Raw genomic sequence first — 17,874 nt, forward strand, 5'->3', positions numbered from 1 at the left:
AATTCTGTAAACCCTTGCAGCTTCTTGCAAAAGAGTTCATTGGGTATGGTCAGATGTGCCTGTGTCCATAATGGGGCAGGTGTGTGGTATTTGACAAAGGGAGTAGAACAGTACTAAGTCTGTGCCTTTGTAAAAGTCTTTGGACTTGCTGTTTCACTTGTGAAATTTTCTCACTTGTAACTTTGTACCCGCCAAGGTATTCTGGAACAAAGTTGTTCAAATTTCAAGATTGAGGACTGTGGGGATTAGGATGAAAGGAGACGTTATTTATTTTACCCTTGTAGATTTTGCCAACTGTAAACGTTGTGGAGCCAGCTACAGAGCCCTGCCCAAGAGTTACCAGCAGCCCAGGTGTAGCGGACGCTCAGCTCTCTGTAATGAAGTCATCAACGACACCTGGGTGTCTTTCCCTTCCTGGTCGGAAGACTCCACGTTTGTTGCCTCAAGGAAGACGCAGTACGAGGAGCACATCTATCGTTGCGAGGATGAACGTTACGAGGTAAAGTCTAGGTGATGTCAGATTTTAATGGTGTAAACCCTTACCTTCCGAAATCTGTCAAAACCTATCGGTTTGGTTTCACGAAAGATTTTATTGGATTGAGGAATGTGGAAACCCGCTGCTGTTGCAGTACATTCGGGGGTTAACGCCCCCGGGTCAGTCAAAGAACAAAGACTGCACCATTGGTTTCCTACAGAGGAACTGGTGGATTTTCATGGGTGTGGGATTGAGTTTAAAGGTTCTCAACAACAGTGCCTGTAAAGTTGAGGTTTTAGTTGTTACTGTTTCCGTAAATATTACCAAGCCTAACTATCAGCTGATATCTTCCTCACGCAAAGTTAAAGATTTTGTCGGAAAGTCACTTAAATTCAAGGCCTACAAAACAGAACATGAAGACTGAACATGAGAATAGCAAAACTCGTTGAATCAACAGTAAAAACAAACTAATCCCCTCAGGATGGATGGTCTAACAGCAGTTGTCAGTTTCGAAATGTGTGATCTGTCACTCTCAACTAAAGACTCCATGTGCTGTCCCTGTTGGTTCCAGCTGGACATAGTGATTGAGGTGAACGCTCACACAATACGAATCTTGGAGCACGTGGCCAAGAAGCTGTCGCGCATGTCCCCGGAAGAGGCCAGCAAGTTTCGGCTGGACAACCACTTGGGAGGCAGTTCAGAGACCATCCACCGCAAAGCCATACACAGGTAAATCCTCTGCTCATCTCGAAACTTTACCAAAGCAGAGAAAAGCATTTGGTTACAAAAAGTAGGCCCCCATCCACAGTGTCAAGATGTTTGTACACATATTTCCGTTGCCTGACTCTCTACTGACGCTCACCAAACATGCTGGTCTGTGATATTGGCCCCAAAGCTGAAATCATGTGAAGCCCAGTGCTCTTAGCAAAAAGGTAGACTCTTGACTTCGACCTCGAGCTCACAACTGTTATTACTGAAGATCGACCCTTACTGAGCCAGAAGCACAAACTCACATTGCTGGAAACGGAAACAAAGTCAGGAGAAACATGGATACTTCTAAAATTGTGTACCCTGCCAAGAATGGAATGTCTTTTGGTTCAGCTGCCTTTTTGTTAAAATGTGCATGTTTTGTCTTCGTGCGTGGTAATTTTATCGGTCAGTTAAAGCACGACAGTTGTGCCTTTCTATTTGTGCATTTAAATTCTGCAGTCCTTCTTTGTCAAAGAGCAGGTGTAGTGTTAACACAGTAATCGTGAAGATGTGCACCTCAAGTGGAGTAGACTTTAGTCACCTTTCCATGTCTGTTTGGCTTTGCAGAATATATGGAGACAAGGCACAAGACATTATTGAGGGGCTTAAGAAGAACCCTGTTGTTGCTGTGCCCTTGGTTCTCAGAAGGTGAGAAAATATCTAGTCGGTGACCCACTAGGAAGTCTGCCATAAAGAGAAGGAATAGAAAAGGAAGGGGGCTGAAGTGTATGTCTGATTCAAGCATTGTTTAGCTTTGGCTTTTGTGCCAGTGACATTACTGTGATGTGGGCAGTCCAGGGACCAAAATGTCTGCTGTTGATGTGGCTTCTACCCTTACCCTGGTCGACACGGCGGGGCACCACAGTGTTAAATATTTGTGAGTCCGTTTGCATCAGGCTGCCAGCAGCAGCACAGCTGCCACTTCGTAGACAATGCTTGCTGATCCTACCTGCCTCGAGCAGAAGCACCCCCTCATCGGTTGAAAGAAATTGCATTGGTCGGGAGTGTTCAATTTATTGGTAGCGATACAACCGTGACACATATATTTCCTAGTCATTAGTGAACCGGCGAAGTTCAGTTCTGACCAAAGGAGCCGCTGTTGCAAAGAAAATAGCGCCCTCGTTTGGTCCAACTCAAGGCCCGTTTGACGTCACTTTTGGATTGATAAACAGGCAGGGAGGGACTCTCGGGCTATTTGTTCTTGGAGAAGGTTGACCTGTTTAAGAGCTTGTCACAGGCTTATGGTGCAAGTTGTCTTGTGTTGCAGAACTTCCAAGCCAAAATACTGTGGGCCTGGGTTAGTGTTAATACTTTGTCCAACTTAACGATACTTGGTGACTCAACCTGAATTTGAAATTGCATCCCCCCTTCCTTTCTCACTGTGTGAATTGTTCAGGTTAAAAGCCAAGGAGGATGAGTGGAGAGACGCACAGCGCAGCTTCAATAAGATCTGGAGAGAGCAGAACGAGAAGTACTACCTCAAGTCTCTGGACCACCAGGGCATCAACTTCAAACAGAACGACACCAAGGCCTTGCGCTCCAAGAGCCTGTTGAACGAGATTGAGGCCATCTTTGATGAGGTATTGTCGCTGTAATTAGGGCTCTTTTTGGAGAAAGTTGCTAAAGATGGTAGAACATGAGAGTATTGGCTCATTTGATGTTGTGGCTCTCCCATGGGCCGTGGTGTATGGATCTGTCCTGGGTACTGGTCAAATATTGTACATTTGAACAGTGAAGTTAAACTGGTGTAATATTGCAGTTGATCATGTGAGTTCAAGTTTCTCCCCAGCAGTCCCCCCTAAAATGAATATGTTCCTCATGCACAACAAGAAAGATGCTTCAGCCATTTGTTCAATGTCATCATTTTTGAGGAGGGAATTTAGAATGAGCTATAAACTCAAAAGCTAATCGGGTTTGCTCATCCCTACTGCCTTTACGGCACACTGAGAAGGGCAAATGTTTTCAGAACACATGATGTAATTTTTGTCAGACATTCATTGGACAGAGTTGACACAGGTCAAACGTGGCAGGCGCGTGACTTGTGTGCATTGATTGTACATGCCTCGATTAGGACAACAAGTAACCCACAACGCATAGCGTGTGTAGCTGCAAAGACCTGCAAAGGGCAGTAGCCTTTCTCCGGGTGATGAGTAAAATCAGAGCGTAAGAGGAAATGGCAATGTAGCCCCCCGACCTTTGGTCACAGACAGGAATTTGCCCCTTTTCCTGAATGTGAGAATTTAGGTTTAGAATTTGACATAGGTTTCCATTTGGAAGTGGTTCCGAAGTTTGTTCATTTGTAAATCACATCTGATAATAATAATAATAATATTCAGTTCTTCCATAGTGCATATTATGGAATGTCTCCATGCGCTTATCATCATCATCCTTGCACATTGGGCTCACATCATCTGAACATTCCTGAAACCATCTCAGCTCCCTGGGGAGTATACTAGCCTGATGCTGCCATTTTGACACTCACGACCAAACATAACTGTGTCTGCCCTCGCAGGTACCCATGGTACCTGATGGTTGTAAAACTTCTTTGCCTTGTCATCCCTTGCGTTTAAAGAGGCAGGAAGCAATGGGCGACAACACCTCCCCTCACCTGTCCTACACCTACATGGACAAGCACATTGTGGATGACGCTGCCGCTGTGATCATTCACCACATGAAGAGGCATACAGGTAAATAGGGGTGGTGTCTTGTGGTCACCGCCCTGGGTGCGGGAAATTTGGGAGAGGAGAGCAGAAGGGGGGGAAGGTTAAGGCGATGGGGGACTCCCAGTCAGATCGTTGCTGTGATTCTTGGTTCTTGCTTCTCTTCGGTCTCTGAGGAGATACATTAGCATTTGATGTATGATGAAGTGTGGAGATACAAGATTTGTTCTGGATGGTTTTAGTCCATCTGAGGAGAATTTGTGAAAAGTTCCTTTACCGGGAGTGATTTATGAGAACTGCCCAGGAATGTCCTGTATGCGATATGAGTTCTGTGATAAGACAAATGAGAGAGATCCACTTCCTCATAACATTGGGGAGCAAACTTAATTTTGCTGGCAAACTTGTGTTAGCAAGCAGCATGAGCCGAATACAATCATCATTGTGAGCTCTAGTAGAACCCTGGATTGACCGTACTCATTGCTAACAGCATAATCCCAGAATGTTCTCTGTGATTTCATGGCAGGCATCCACAAGGAGGAGAAGCAGAAGATTAAGCAGCTGCTCCATCATTTCCTGCCGGACTACATGTTCTTGGAGCGGGGTGAGCTGTCCGATGATGAAGACGAGCAAGAAGAAGAAAGTAAGTCGGAGCCCTAATAGTCCTCAATCCTCCAGCTCCACCTTTAAGGGTGGAGTTGTAGCCCCCGTCTGTTGCACCTTTGGCTTCACTGTGTTTATTCTGCCACAGGTGTCTGGTTGCGATAACCTCTACCCATACACTTTTATCCTCAAGTCGAATGGAACCTTCTGCTTTAGAGGATTTCCTTTCAACTTCTCCCACAGTTCCTTGCATATCAAGTTTCTTGGCTGGATTGTTGTAATTAGTGGCATTTGTGGAGAGTGCATTGCCAAGCAGCACAGTCATCCTAAGGCGTATTAGGGCCAAAACAAAACCATAGTTAAACCACATGGCCCCTTTTTGCCAGGAACTGGTCATGCGCAAACTTTAACGCTGTAGTAAATCTGTGCAACGATCCCAGTAATCATGAGATAGTAGCGGACGTTCTTCAAACTTAATCAAAATACTGGAGCAGGATTATTGGAATTTTCAGTTACATTTAAACTTCTCCAGATTAAGGAAACCTTGGTATGATTCATCACTGCGGTTGTGTAGAACTAATGTGTTGTGTATGACTGTTAAGAATTACAGGTTATCAGTGGCAGGAAGTTTCCTGGACCTCTGATTCCTCAGTAATACATTAAGCTTCCAACCAAAAATTTAAACCTGGTTTCCATATCGACATAAGAAATGCAGAGAACAGTGTAATTAAGACGCAAACTGCAGCGCAGACAAATGGAAACATGTCAGATGGAAGTATCGGCAATAACGCAAACCAGCCCCAGTTCAACTTTGCCAACCATCTGCATTGAGTTGCCAAGGAGGCCTATACAAACACACACGCTGGCATGACGGGCTTACGACAATGTTTCTTTTGCTTGGTACTGCTCATTTTGTTCAATTTCTCCTTATTACTAGCATACAGCCCCAATCGTCAACAAAATAGCTGACCATTAATAGATTACATCAAACTGGACTTTGGCTTCAAGGGGCAACATTTCCCCCTGAAAAAGGCATTTTTGGGCGAAAATTTTCCGAGTTTCTGACGCCATTTTGTTTAATTTTTGGGGTTTAATGGCGTTGTGCAGCATCTCTTCCGTGACTGTCTACTTCTTGACGTCTTGCGGACCGTCTGCATTACAAACGACTTTACGGAAACCTGGCTTTACCCAAACGTTATTTTTCTCCCTAAATAATTATGACAAATTTCTGTTAATTACAAACTGAAGCATAGAATGGTGTCAAAACTGAAGACTTCATTTAAAATTGATGATGCTTTTTCGGAGATGATCTTGATAATGCGAGGCAATTGCTTTTTAAAGTTTTGTTCAGTGGGATGTACCACAGCAATCTGAAATTGAATTAAGTGATTGCATGCACTTAGCAGGATAAACTGTTTAAATTTCCGTTGGACGGAAAAAATGAATTCATATGGTACGTAATTGAAAACAACTCCGTAATGTAACATATGCTTGAAATAAAGTTTTAAATATTATTACAAACTCTATAAGCTTTGATTTGATACCAAAGTAATGATTACTGACTCGTACTTTGGAAGGAAATAAATATTACATTTTGGTTGCGCTTTACTTCAGGTTTTAAAATCTGATTTGTGGAAGTGTAATTGAAATACCCACAAAGCACACAACACTGAAAATCAACTTGTGGATGGCTAAATTAGTCCGATTTTCTGTGTGTGTAGCCGTTGAAGCTGCTATCGCTCTGGCTGGGATGGATACCGCACCATCCGAGAATGTCTCATCACAGAAAGAGAGCAAGAAGGCATCTCTCATGATGACCAACGGGCCCTGTGATGACACTGCCTGGGACTCGGTGAGTGAAACATAAATGCTCTCGGAGTTGCAGTCATTTCATGTCTCTTTATCAGAAAATCATGCCTCATGCAGTTGCGTACTTTGAAAATCAGCAATGTGTTATAAATCTAATGTGAACATACTTTGCTCAACTGCAGTCTTTAAGAAAAATCTTAATTAAGATATTCCTTTTCAGTCAGCCTTGTCATTAAACCTTTGCCTTTTTGTTGTTTTATTGCCTTTTTCCTTTGATGTGCAGCACTTTAATCCATGTTGAAGGCGCTCTATAAATGGGTCATTCCATGAGGTTGGGGCACAATTTGTGACGGCGTCCTTGTTACACGAGTAACTTTTACCACCTGTCATGACCTGTAGAGTCGGTCATTTACTCTGTGAAAGTAACACACATCTCTGTATTCAGCCTTGCAAGATGTATAATTTGGAATCCAGGGAAATAGCTGTTTATTTTAACGGAACCCATGTAACAATGGACACTGTCACAAATTGTGCCCCAACCTTGTGGAATGACCTAAATACCTTTATTATTATTGATTGTATCTCGTCCATTTGACTGAAATTCTTTTTTATGCAACTATAAGTTATACCAGGTAAGATATGGGATGGACGGGTACCCCCCCCCAATACCTGTCCAATCCCTAGACACACTCTAGACTATTGTTACCTAACACATCCCACCTAAAAGTCAGTCAAGAATTCCTGAGATTCCGATCAAACAATGACCAACACAAAGGGGGGGGTCCTCTCTGTCCCATATCTTGCTTCAAATGCTTTAAGTTTAGAATGGGTACCATATTCAAGGATTTAGGCTCAAGAGAATGGCATCCTTTTTTGACCTCTTGTCCATTTTCCCCAGGATGATGTATACCACCTGTTCTTTGTCAATAACAACTGGTACCTGTTCATGAGGCTGCACTACATCTTGTGCGACAGACTGCAGAAGATGTACGAGAGGGCAGAGATTATCGCCAAGGCGGAGGGCGGTCCTAACCGTAAGGCAGCAAAGGAGTCCACAGCCGTGGCACTGGGCCTGAAACAGCCATGTGAGTATTGGCTTGTTTCTAATCCTTGCTACATTCTGTGAATTTGACTGTCTCTTTGGCAACTCTGTATGAAAGCTGTTGACCCCAGCTCCCAAGAGACAAGTTGTAGGAGGAGCCGTGTGAAGATGTCATAATCCACCACTCTCAGGAAATGGGCACATTATTATCAGACCTGCCAAGATGCCGTACTCCTTCCTGAGTTTTGGCATTACCACACAATAGATTAAAAATCTAAATGAACTGAAGGCTCATTTAAATACCTTTTAATCTATTGTGGTAATGCCTGACATCAGGAAGGAGTACGACCTGGCTGGCAGGTCTGTATTGTGTACTTGAACTTTTAAATGTTGCCGAGCCCCATGTGGAGAAGTTTTCTTGGCCGAATGAAATCTGGAAGTGTGGGTTCTGTTAATGCTATCAACTGTAGTGCTGTGAATATGAAGATCACTCTGTAAGACTCGGAGAATTTATTGTCTATTTTGCCACCTAAACCTGTTTCTATTTTTGAAATCACTGATTGAGTGATCACGCATAATCTGCAACACTCTCCTGTGGCATATCCTGTCATATGGGTCTCCAAGATCGTGTAAGGATTGCACTCAGGGCGGTTGCTTCTCATTGGTCGTCAAGAATACTGTGAAACTACTGGCTAGTGGCTACAGCAGTTTCCCACAGAGATGTGTGTTGTTGCGAGTTGTAGCCAAGTCATTCAGACACGGTTAGACAGCTGCAGACTCATCCAATCATGGGTCTCTCATGAACAGCCCAATTTGCCCTCAACAGCTTTGCACATTGTGGATAGTTATCAGAGAAAAAACATGCCACAGTTGTTAACACATTGACTGCTGACTACGAGTATACTTGTAGTAACAGGTGTACCGGAGTCTGCCACTACGAGTATACACGTAGGAAATGAAAGGCTATTGTAACGTAAATTGAATAGACTAGCATCACTAAAGAACACAATAAACACGCTGCTGGTAGTAGTGAGGGTATACATCCACCAAATGCTCATGTTCAAATAGACTCCTGAAAGGTACTTATCAGATAAGCGCGCATGCGTACAATGCTTGGCAAAACGTCCCTTTGAAATTATGCGCAGCCGTCAACGTGTTAAAGCCTTTAGTTGCATATGAATCTCAGCCAGTTCAAATGAGATTCCAACACACTGTGGCTGAACTATACTGATATTGCAATACTGTCCTGTGCTCTTCACCAGTGGAGATTGAACCTGAGGAATATTACCCAGCATTCCTTGACATGGTGCGTAATCTTCTTGACGGTAACATGGAGAGTAATGCATTTGAGGACCAGCTTCGTGAGATGTTTGGGATTCACGCGTACATCGCATTCACCATGGATAAAGTGGTGCAGAACATTGTTCGTCAGGTGAGCTTTGAACCGTTGCTGCATACGAATGACAAATCTGCCGACCTTACCTTTCGGTCGCTTTTTCAAAATATTACTTAACTTGCCCAATTGCTTTTCCAAGATTCAGTCGGTGGTGCAAAAGGTTTCATTTTCAGCTTAATGTTAGTGGGTAATAAATACAGAATGTACAGTACAAGAATCAGGAACAAAGGTTTTGTTATCAGCAGTTGGAATTAGTTTAGGTTTTTTTTACCAAACTTTTTTTTGGGGGGGGGGATTTGGAAATTTTACTTTCGTTGCGAATTTCCGATACGACAGGGAAAGTGCAGAAGATGATACATGCATGGTTATCTGGTGCTCGGATACTTGTCATGGAATACAAGTAGTACTTGCATATTCATCACTTGGACAATTAACTGATGAATATGCATTGTATTCATGGTGACAGCTGCAGCACATTGTCTCTGAGGACACCTGCATCAGTGTCATGGAGCAGTACCTGGCCGAGATGAAGTCAGGAGGAGCTGGGGGATCACACTCGTCGGCTGCGGCCCGCCTCAGTGCCGAGTCAGCGTATCAGCGGAGGGCAGAGCAGCTGCTGGCAGACGAGAACTGCTTCAAAGTCCTCTATGTGAGTCTCTCACCTGAGCGAGGAATTCTGTAGGCTGTACAAACTTTGACAACATTTGTTGATCAAGTGGCTTTGTATGAGAAGGCAACTGAGTTTTTGTGGGTTGCTCCGCTTTGAGCAGAAGTACCCCCTCATTGGTTGAAAAGAGTCATGTTGGTAGGCAATTAATTTGGTTGGTAGCGATGCAGCCGCAATGCATGCAATTTATTGTTGTTTGTGAACCAGTGACGTGCAGTTCACACCAAAGGAGCTGCTGTTACTTGGAAAATTACACCCTCTCTTGGTCCATCTTGAGGCTGATAAATGGTCAATAACAAAACAGTGCTTTTGGTGGTGTAGCCCAAGTAGGTTTCAACTTTTTCATGTCAAGTTGATTTTTCTTTGCTCTGTCTAATCAGGTTTTCGCCCATGAGTAAACCCTGACCCTAGCAGATCCTTCAGAATGCTTGGGAGATGTCAGGATTTGGGAGGATTCAGAAAGCCTCTTGGGAAAAATTTATAGTTGAGGTTAATGTTAATGCTAAGCTCATTTTTGTTGAACTCATTTTTATCAGTTGAGAACAAAATGAGTGCCCTGTAGGGGAAAATAAAAGAAATTTAAAAGTTCACTAAGTCATAAATTGCTCTATGTCTGGAGATTTCTCATTCAGGTTAAGTTTTTTCTCCTTCATATGACAGAATAAGAGTGACAGGAAGTTGACCATTGAGCTTCTGGACACAGAGGAGGATCACAGCGATGACCCAGTGGAGGTCGAGAAGTGGTCAGACTACGTGGAGAAGTTTGTGAACGGCGAGGACACCTCGGCAGAACTGAGGGACCAGCTGGCCAAAAAGCCCGTCTTCCTGACCAGGTGGGTGGCAGGTTGATCCTGGGGGTGAGCCTCGGCAGTTCTAGCAAGCTTTTTTTTCAATCGTACTGGGAAACAAAGATGATGAGCGAAAAAATTGACTGTAACTTGGTTTGACCTTGCGACCTCTCAATACAGCATGGGTGCTCTACCAACTGAGATATCCAGCCCAGTGTCAGTGGTTCCTCCCAATTTGTCAATACTTTTGTCCAGAGGTGCTTGTCAGAAGAGAGATTTTTGACTGGGTACCTTAAGATCACACCGCTATCTATTTTAGTTGTAAGTCATTAGCTGAGTTCTTTGGCGAGTAGTTTCTTCTTTTAATGAAGCTGTGATGGTTTTGTTTAACCCTAACAGTCCTCAGTCCTCCAACAGATGAAGGATTGAGGACTGTTAGGGTGAAGGATATGACTTCAGAAATGTTTTGTTTTGGTTTCATTATGCTGAAGATGGGAATTGTTATTAGGAAATTGGTCTTCAGAGTAAAGAATTCAACCAATTGTACTGTGCAACTTCATAGGGCAGATTGCAGCAGCATTTCGTTGATGAATACCAAATTGTCCATTGAAACTGTACCACAAATGTCTTGGTATGGATGCAACAACAATCAATTCAGTGACTGATTTTGGTACTTTGTGTCGGGTGCGGTTATTCTCATGATTTTAGGAATATCCGAAGGACACGGCAGCAGAAAGCCGTCACTGAGGAAAGCCGCCCCTCAGAGGCTGACAACAGTCAGGAGAAAACTGAGGAAGCCGACAAGCCCAATCAGGACAAGAAACCTGAGGACACGGACGAGAAGGAGGACGCGACAAAGGCCAAAGAAAATGCCAAAGACGAGGGAACGCCCCCTTTGGAGGCGGGGCAAAAAGAAGAGGAGGAGCCCAGTCCGACCGAAGAGAAGGCCAAACCGGCCAAGGAGAAGGGGGCGGAGAAGAAGGAGGTGGATCCGCTGGAAGGCGTGGACATGGTCAACAACATGGAGTGCAAGTTCAACCTCAACTCCTACAAGATGGTCTATGTGGTTAACTCAGAGGACTACATGTACAGGAGGACTGCACTCAAGAAAGCCAGAGAAGTAAGTGACCTCACTTCTTGAACATTCTGTAGAATTGTATAGATCGTTTAAAGGAGTTTGATGGTTGAAAGGTTAATTCTATTTGGCAACATTTGGGGTAAAACTTGACTCAAATGGTGGGAGTTGATAACAAGATTTCCAGTAAGTTCTCATAAATTGGAAAAGAGAGCCCTAATTGTTCTGCACGTTACTGAATGTAGCTGAGAAGTACATCATAATATAGAATTTCAACATTTGTTATGAGATTCTTCTCCCTAATCCTTGGGGAAATTTTGCTATAAAGTTTGTAAATTCTCCAAAACCTGGCAGATTTCGAAGCATCTAGGATGGTCAGGGCTATCAGTAACCTTTCAGTATTCCTGACCAGTGAGCACACACCAGGGTTTACTAGTACCAATAATTCTGTCTCTCTGGTTTCAGTCACATTGGCGGGTGACAGAGCGCCTGGCTGCCCGTTTCAACAAGTTCCTGGATGCTTGGAAAAGCAGCCACATCAGCAGACGGCAGGAGGCCGATGTGGAGAACTGGTTCCTGGGGAAAGTGGACGATCTTGTGCCCTGCGAGACCACCGTCAAAGAGGTCAAATCAGCCAATGGGATTAGGCGGAAGTTCATTGTTGACTACTATGAGACGGAACCCCCAAAGGTATCGGGAAGTGGTACTTCCTGAAAGTGGCTCGCACTTCATAACCCTCCCCCTGAAATTCAATATTTAAAGACTGACGAGATTTAGGGCACGTGTCTCATATTTTTTCCCCGTCACAAAGAGGATTGCTTGTCATGTATCAGTGAAGGAGATGTGAGCCTTGGAGCATGTTTGTGACTCATCACTTAAAATGTAAACAAATCTTATTTGAGACGAAATGCCAGGCAAATAGTTGACACTGTCTTTTGTGGGTTTTCGCAAATCACAGGAGTAAAAAAAAGGTAATGGTGTGTCCAACATGCCGTTGTCTGTCACCGACTGTCAAAACACACAATACTTCTCAGTCTGTGAATATTTTGTAAACAAAAATAGCCATTTATTCCTTGTAAATACATTTGAAGGACAAAAAGAAACAGTGTACAGAACTTTTGACGTGACTTCGATTGATATCAAACTAAACTAAAATTAATGTAACACAAAGTATTCCATTTGTAGCTTCATGTAATGTAATCAACACATTTTTTATAGTTTTTCTGTAGAGTTTCTGTCACGATTCCAGAAAATTGGCTCCGTTTTGACAGTGTAGATGTGAATGTGTACTTGAAACCGACATGTAGGTTCTAGCTTCAGCCATAATGTGTGAATACTCTTTTTTAAATGTTCAGTTTTGATAAAAGCTGACTTTGAGGACGAAAAGCTGATGAAACGAATTGGCTAGGGATTTGAGATGTTGCCTGTGTACAGCTCTGAAAAGCTATTTTATTGTAGTTATTTTCACAACAAATGGGGGTTGAAGTCCAAGTCGATTACAAACTTGAAAATAGTGCTGTGTATTTTTGTCACTCAGTTCTCTCCTCTGAGGTTTTTAAAGAGTATTGTAAAAAGTTCATCGTTTGTATTGGTTATCACTTCCATTTCACTCTAGGTGAAGGATTACAATAGATTTAGTTGGAACATTCTAGATTAGGTCGTGTTCATGAGTTCCGATTTGTCAATTTTCCTCAGTCCAGAGGGGGGGCGAGGGGGCAATTTTTAGCAGAAAACTACCATGTTACATTTCAGGCAGTGCCATGTTTGGGTCCACTTGTTGAATGTTCTTTTGTTGATTCTGTTCCCCAATTTAGCCGAGGACTTCCCAACAAAGAGCTTATCGGTTGATTTTTTTAAATGCCTTGTTGAATCACAGTCCAACCAAATCCAATTGCCAGACCCAATATAAGCTGCCAAAAACAGAACTTTCCCTGTGCCAATTGTTGGGTTCTGTACAGTGAAATTTGAAATCAAGGCAGAGGGTAACCCCAGTTGCCACGATAGAAATTGTTGATCTCCTGATCAGTGAAACATTGACGAATCTCTCAAAGATCGTCTCCTACAGTTCCAGTGTTATTTGCGAGTTTCAAGAGTAGCAAGAATGAAAAGACCGACAAAATAGTTTCCAGAAATCATTGTTATTGAGATGGAAAAATGAAACCCTGAACTAGAACATTCACACTTGGAAAAGTCCCATTCTGTATTTATTTATTGAAATCTATTAAAGGTGATGTTTTTCATTTGGAAAGGAGTTATTCCAAAGATGACCGGAAGAAACGTGAAACTTCCGGTCAACAGTACAAGAGGAGCTTGTCACAAGTTAACGTGATGGGCATTACTGTCATCATAGTGAAGAATCTTCCAAGTACAAGTGTCAAGATTTTCAGAAATGGAGTGATTTTAATATTTTTGGGATATTTGTACAAAGTAAACAAGTATTTCAGTGTAGGAACTTCTGAAAATAAAACCAAGATATTGTATTTGAACTAGTGTGACGTTTGGTCGCATTTTTTTCATGCTCTAAGTACAGTTTCTGCATAATCCCAATTCTGCGTGGACTTTACCAAGAGTGAGTTTCTTATTTTTTAATGTTTGAATGTAGCACGAAATTCACGTACCTAGAGGCACTTTTGTCAAGCATATGGAATCATTTTCCATCAACTAATCCCAAATAAATATACAACACGTGCAAATTGTAAAACGAATGGAAGGCAGGCAAATGTTCAAGAACTCCGCCAGAACTCATGGTTACATTAGGGTAAACGTACTTCTTTTGTGGTGGTGGCCACGAACACCAGTAATAAGCATTTTCAATTGAAGATTTGTTGAACTAGAAAACTAGATAACACCCTGTGAAATCCAAAGGGACAAGAAAGGTTAATAATTTGAGGTATTAAATCTAAATAAGCCATGTCCACTTGTATGATAATAAAATCTAAGATTACTATTTATAAAAACTCAACAGAAAAAGCAAATTTCCATGTACTTCAAAATTAAGTGCTTACTTTCTCTTGAAGGGTGAAAATTATTTTGGTGGGTTTCTTAGTACTGCTGAACATCTTCCCTCAACTTCAATACCGGCGATTTACAATAGTGCGCCTCCAAGAGTTTACAAGGCGTTGGCCCATCGCAATGCGTGAAATCTGTCAACCGTTTCCATACATGCACTGTGTCGACAGATTTCGCTTATTGTGATTGACCACGGTGTTGCAAACTCATGGAGGCACACTGTTGTGAATCACCCACATACTTACTGCAAACATTTCATCAGAATTGTTGATTTGCATCCGAGTGAAAGTAATTTTTAAACCTTGAAGGGTTACCCCCTAAAAAGGACAAATGAAAGTAAAAAACATGAGTGTAAAAAACTTCAAGGTATGCTAATATTCTGAGTATTCACTGCCAAAGCCTCTGAAATAAGCAAAAAGAGAATCACCCAAATCCTTGGATATTGTAAGAGTTGTTGGGAATGCCACTGCACCAATAGAGCAAGTAAAAGAAAAATCCTGCCACAACATTTAAAGGCTAATGTTATTTTTCTTTGCCTTTGATGTAATTGGGTTTATAATTCCTCTTTTTGTTTGTCCTTTTCGGCGCTAGCCTTGTCAGTGGGATCACCAAGCTCTTTGTCCCCTGTGTCCTCATCATTTTGCTGGAAGAAGATGCCATCCTTGTCTTTTTCTACATCTTCCGACAATATTTTGTCTTCCTTCTTGCTTTCTTTTGAGTCTCTCTTTGAGGTTTTGCCCGTAGCATTCTCCTCCGACTTGTCTTTGGTTGGTTCGACTGTCCTGGTGCGATCTTTCTTAGAATCCTGTTTGGAATCATCTGGCTTGCCCGACGAAGCCTTAGATTTCGTCTTCTGTTTGGCCGCCTTTGGCTGGCTCTTCTTTTTCTTGTCTGGTTTACCGTCTCCGACGTCATCCAAGCCAACGATCTTGGCTTTCCCATCTACCTCTTTCCCCGATCCTTTGCCATAGTAGACCTGACTTTCAATGGTGACCTCTTCGCATTCATCCTGTTGGATGAGGAAATCCTTGATTTCCCAGGCCAAACTGCCATCTGACAGCAGGAAGATAGCTCGATTACTGCTCACTGGATATCTGGACAAATCAAAACATGAAGGTTACTCAAACGTTATTTCGTTAGCTCTATTATTTCTGTGCAGTTTTTTAAAAACTTTCTGAACCTGCCTAGCTGTTGGCTACCGTAAGTTTTCTTGAACATGAACTAAACTAATGACATTATAACGCCCAAAATAAAGAGTGTCAGCCAGGGCTTTGACAGTGCATTTCAAAATTACTGAGTAAATTCTCATTAGCCTTTTAGAAGCATGGCGGACACAATAGGACGGCGCTATTTGAAGTGGGTAAATTTGGAATAAACGCAAAAAATTTCACCCAGATCAAATAGCGCCCTCCTATTGTGTCCGCCATGCTTCTAAAAGGTGAATGGACTTGAGGTATAAAAGTTGAAACACGAGCCACAGAAGATTAAAATAAAATAGAGCACAATTTGTGTACTGATCATGCCACCATAGATGCAACTGTAACAGCCCTCCAGCTTGAAATTCACTTGCTCAAATTAAGTGGGATTGTGGAGATCATCACTGAAACACTCCATTTAGGACTTCATTAAACAAAATGGCTTGAATGTGAGATGAGAAAATAAGGTTTCTGTACAATTATTCAAAATGAAAAAGTGAATTAGCACAGCACAGTGGCTTACATGGTACATGAAGTGACATACATGTGTCCATGTCTTTAGTCCATGGTTTGGGGAGAATGGAATTTTTCATCTGGAACCCCCTCCCCTTGGCAGATGGTAGTTTTATTCTGGAATAATGCCGATTATTTCGTAATTAAAAATGAAACAAACAATGCTAGCATGTCTCCTGGGGTGACAACATCCCCCCCACCACTAGATCTGCCTTAGTCCAAGTAACGTGGACTCTACGGATCACTCATTATAACATTTGGACATGGTGGAATCAGTTGATGCAAGGGAAAGCTTTTGGAGAGTACTTGGATTCAACCATTGCACAACAATGACCAAATGTTAAAATGGGCGATTTGTAGAGTCCTAGTTACTCAGACAAGATCCACAAGTGGGTACATGCTGCACTGTAGTGATAAAAAACATAAAAAAAAGAATTGGGGACACACCACAGCCTGGCAGCCTACCTCTTGAACTGGTAGTTTGCATTGAACAGCATACTTTGCCAGCGGTTGGTGATCTTTTCTGACTCCTCCTCAGTCGGGTTTCCCGCCACCGTGACAAACATCATGAGAGTCTTGCCCTTCTTGGTCAGTTTTATTGCTGACTCAGGGTTGCTGGGGTCAATCTGGGACAGGTCAACTTTGGGAGGAGGTCGCTCATGCTCCAAAAGGTCATCAGGGTCATGTTCATCCTCATGTTCCTGAAAAAAGATTAGGCCTAATGAGAAGAATCGTTACAAAAAAGACGGCAGCATGAGATGGGTAGAAACTAGCATGATTCCCAAATTAGGGTTCTCGCAAGATGAGGCGGAATGCATATTTGTATGCAGATGAGCTTTATGATTCACAAATGCCAACAACGGGAAGAGTTCGAGATGCCAGTAATTGTTCCCTACAGTGACCTATAAAGCAAAAACATATCCAGAAAAGTTCAATTTAGGAGGAAAAAATCCAAAAGCTTTGGACAAAAAACACATTTTTCAGACCAGTCCCATAGGGTTTGTGTACAGGGTGTCAAGTGGCATCCCTATACATGGTACCTACCAGTATACAGGTATATGGCACTCTTTCCCCAACAACTATCTCATAAGTCACTGGGCATGATGGAAAACCTTTCTTTTCTTGGGTGAAACATTTGCAGAAAAGCCTTCTCCTGATACCCTAACAAGACCTCATTCATGTCATTCCCCTTCCATACACAGAGCATATTTCTAGATGCAAAGCCCAACTCAGGCATGTCAAACTGGTCATAGGTTTCGAACAACCAACCATAGTTCCATGGGTAACTCACCTCCCATTCCATGAACAGTCGTTCCATGTCAGCATCGTTGTAATCGCGTATATCTTTTTTCTTCTTCGGTTTTGTGTCTTGTTTTATGTCTTGATCCCCATCTGTCTGTCCAGAATCAACCCCCAAGCACGAGAGGAGGAGAAATGCAACGAGAAGTGGAAGAATGAGAAGTCGTCTGTTTGCAGTCATCGTGTTTTGTTCCCGCATTGGCCCGCAAACTACTACTTTAGTACACATGTACAGTTAGAATACAGCGGGGGTATTATTATAATTTCTGTTCATTGACCAATCCGCAAATAGGATTACGTGTACTTGCCCAAGCGGTTCATTGGGAGCAAGACACGTGTTTGCCTAAGACCATCCAGCCGTGAAATGAACTGGCTAAGACTATGGGGCTGGCCGGACTAAGTGTATTCATGCATGGGGACCTATCTGCAAGACGTTCAAACGGCAAGTGTGGGGGATTTTCTTATCGAATACGCATATTTTCAAACGAAATATACCCAGGCGTCTCAGAATGATGAAGAATATGAGAACTAACCTTTGCCAGCGGTCTACCCGACTATTTCTTTTAGTCTGGTGCCAGTGTGCTGAAAAACACGA

The 17,874-nt window shown here is 42.6% G+C and overlaps 2 protein-coding genes across 2 annotated transcripts in view; one reads left to right on the forward strand and one right to left on the reverse strand.

Moving 5' to 3' along the window:
* The window catches only part of sin3a (SIN3 transcription regulator family member A), a 29,364-nt gene extending 15,616 nt beyond the window's left edge, over positions 1-13,748 (forward strand). Inside the window, exons 12-24 of the mRNA XM_022249857.2 lie at positions 285-499; positions 1,047-1,204; positions 1,793-1,873; positions 2,622-2,805; positions 3,798-3,912; positions 4,409-4,525; positions 6,207-6,337; positions 7,193-7,379; positions 8,599-8,768; positions 9,199-9,381; positions 10,060-10,232; positions 10,896-11,307; positions 11,728-13,748. Of these exons, the coding sequence (XP_022105549.1) occupies positions 285-499; positions 1,047-1,204; positions 1,793-1,873; positions 2,622-2,805; positions 3,798-3,912; positions 4,409-4,525; positions 6,207-6,337; positions 7,193-7,379; positions 8,599-8,768; positions 9,199-9,381; positions 10,060-10,232; positions 10,896-11,307; positions 11,728-11,976 (2,375 nt within the window). The 3' untranslated portion in view covers positions 11,977-13,748. The remainder of the gene's footprint in view (positions 1-284; positions 500-1,046; positions 1,205-1,792; positions 1,874-2,621; positions 2,806-3,797; positions 3,913-4,408; positions 4,526-6,206; positions 6,338-7,192; positions 7,380-8,598; positions 8,769-9,198; positions 9,382-10,059; positions 10,233-10,895; positions 11,308-11,727) is intronic.
* Positions 13,438-17,744, reverse strand: LOC110987277 (LRP chaperone MESD-like). Its single transcript, XM_022249861.2, has 3 exons — positions 17,272-17,744; positions 16,446-16,681; positions 13,438-15,365 (listed from the first exon to the last, which is right to left on the reverse strand). Exons 1-3 carry the CDS (start codon positions 17,506-17,508, stop codon positions 14,825-14,827), a joined length of 1,014 nt encoding a protein of 337 aa, XP_022105553.1. The 5' UTR covers positions 17,509-17,744; the 3' UTR covers positions 13,438-14,824.
* Between the last annotated feature and the right edge of the window lie 130 nt (positions 17,745-17,874).

Source organism: Acanthaster planci, linkage group LG08, assembly GCF_054643075.1.
Source record: "Acanthaster planci isolate LZ-2023a linkage group LG08, COTS_SCS, whole genome shotgun sequence".
Classification (NCBI taxonomy): Eukaryota; Metazoa; Echinodermata; class Asteroidea; order Valvatida; family Acanthasteridae; genus Acanthaster; species Acanthaster planci.

Coding starts and splice junctions, on each gene's coding strand:
- LOC110987277 (XM_022249861.2), bottom strand. CDS start 17,508: ATGTGTACTAAAGTAGTAGTTTGCGGGCCAATGCGGGAACAAAACACG. Junction 16,682..17,271: donor GACTGTTCATGGAATGGGAG/GTGAGTTACCCA, acceptor ATCTTTTTTCAG/GAACATGAGGATGAACATGA. Junction 15,366..16,445: donor GCAAACTACCAGTTCAAGAG/GTAGGCTGCCAG, acceptor TGATTTGTCCAG/ATATCCAGTGAGCAGTAATC.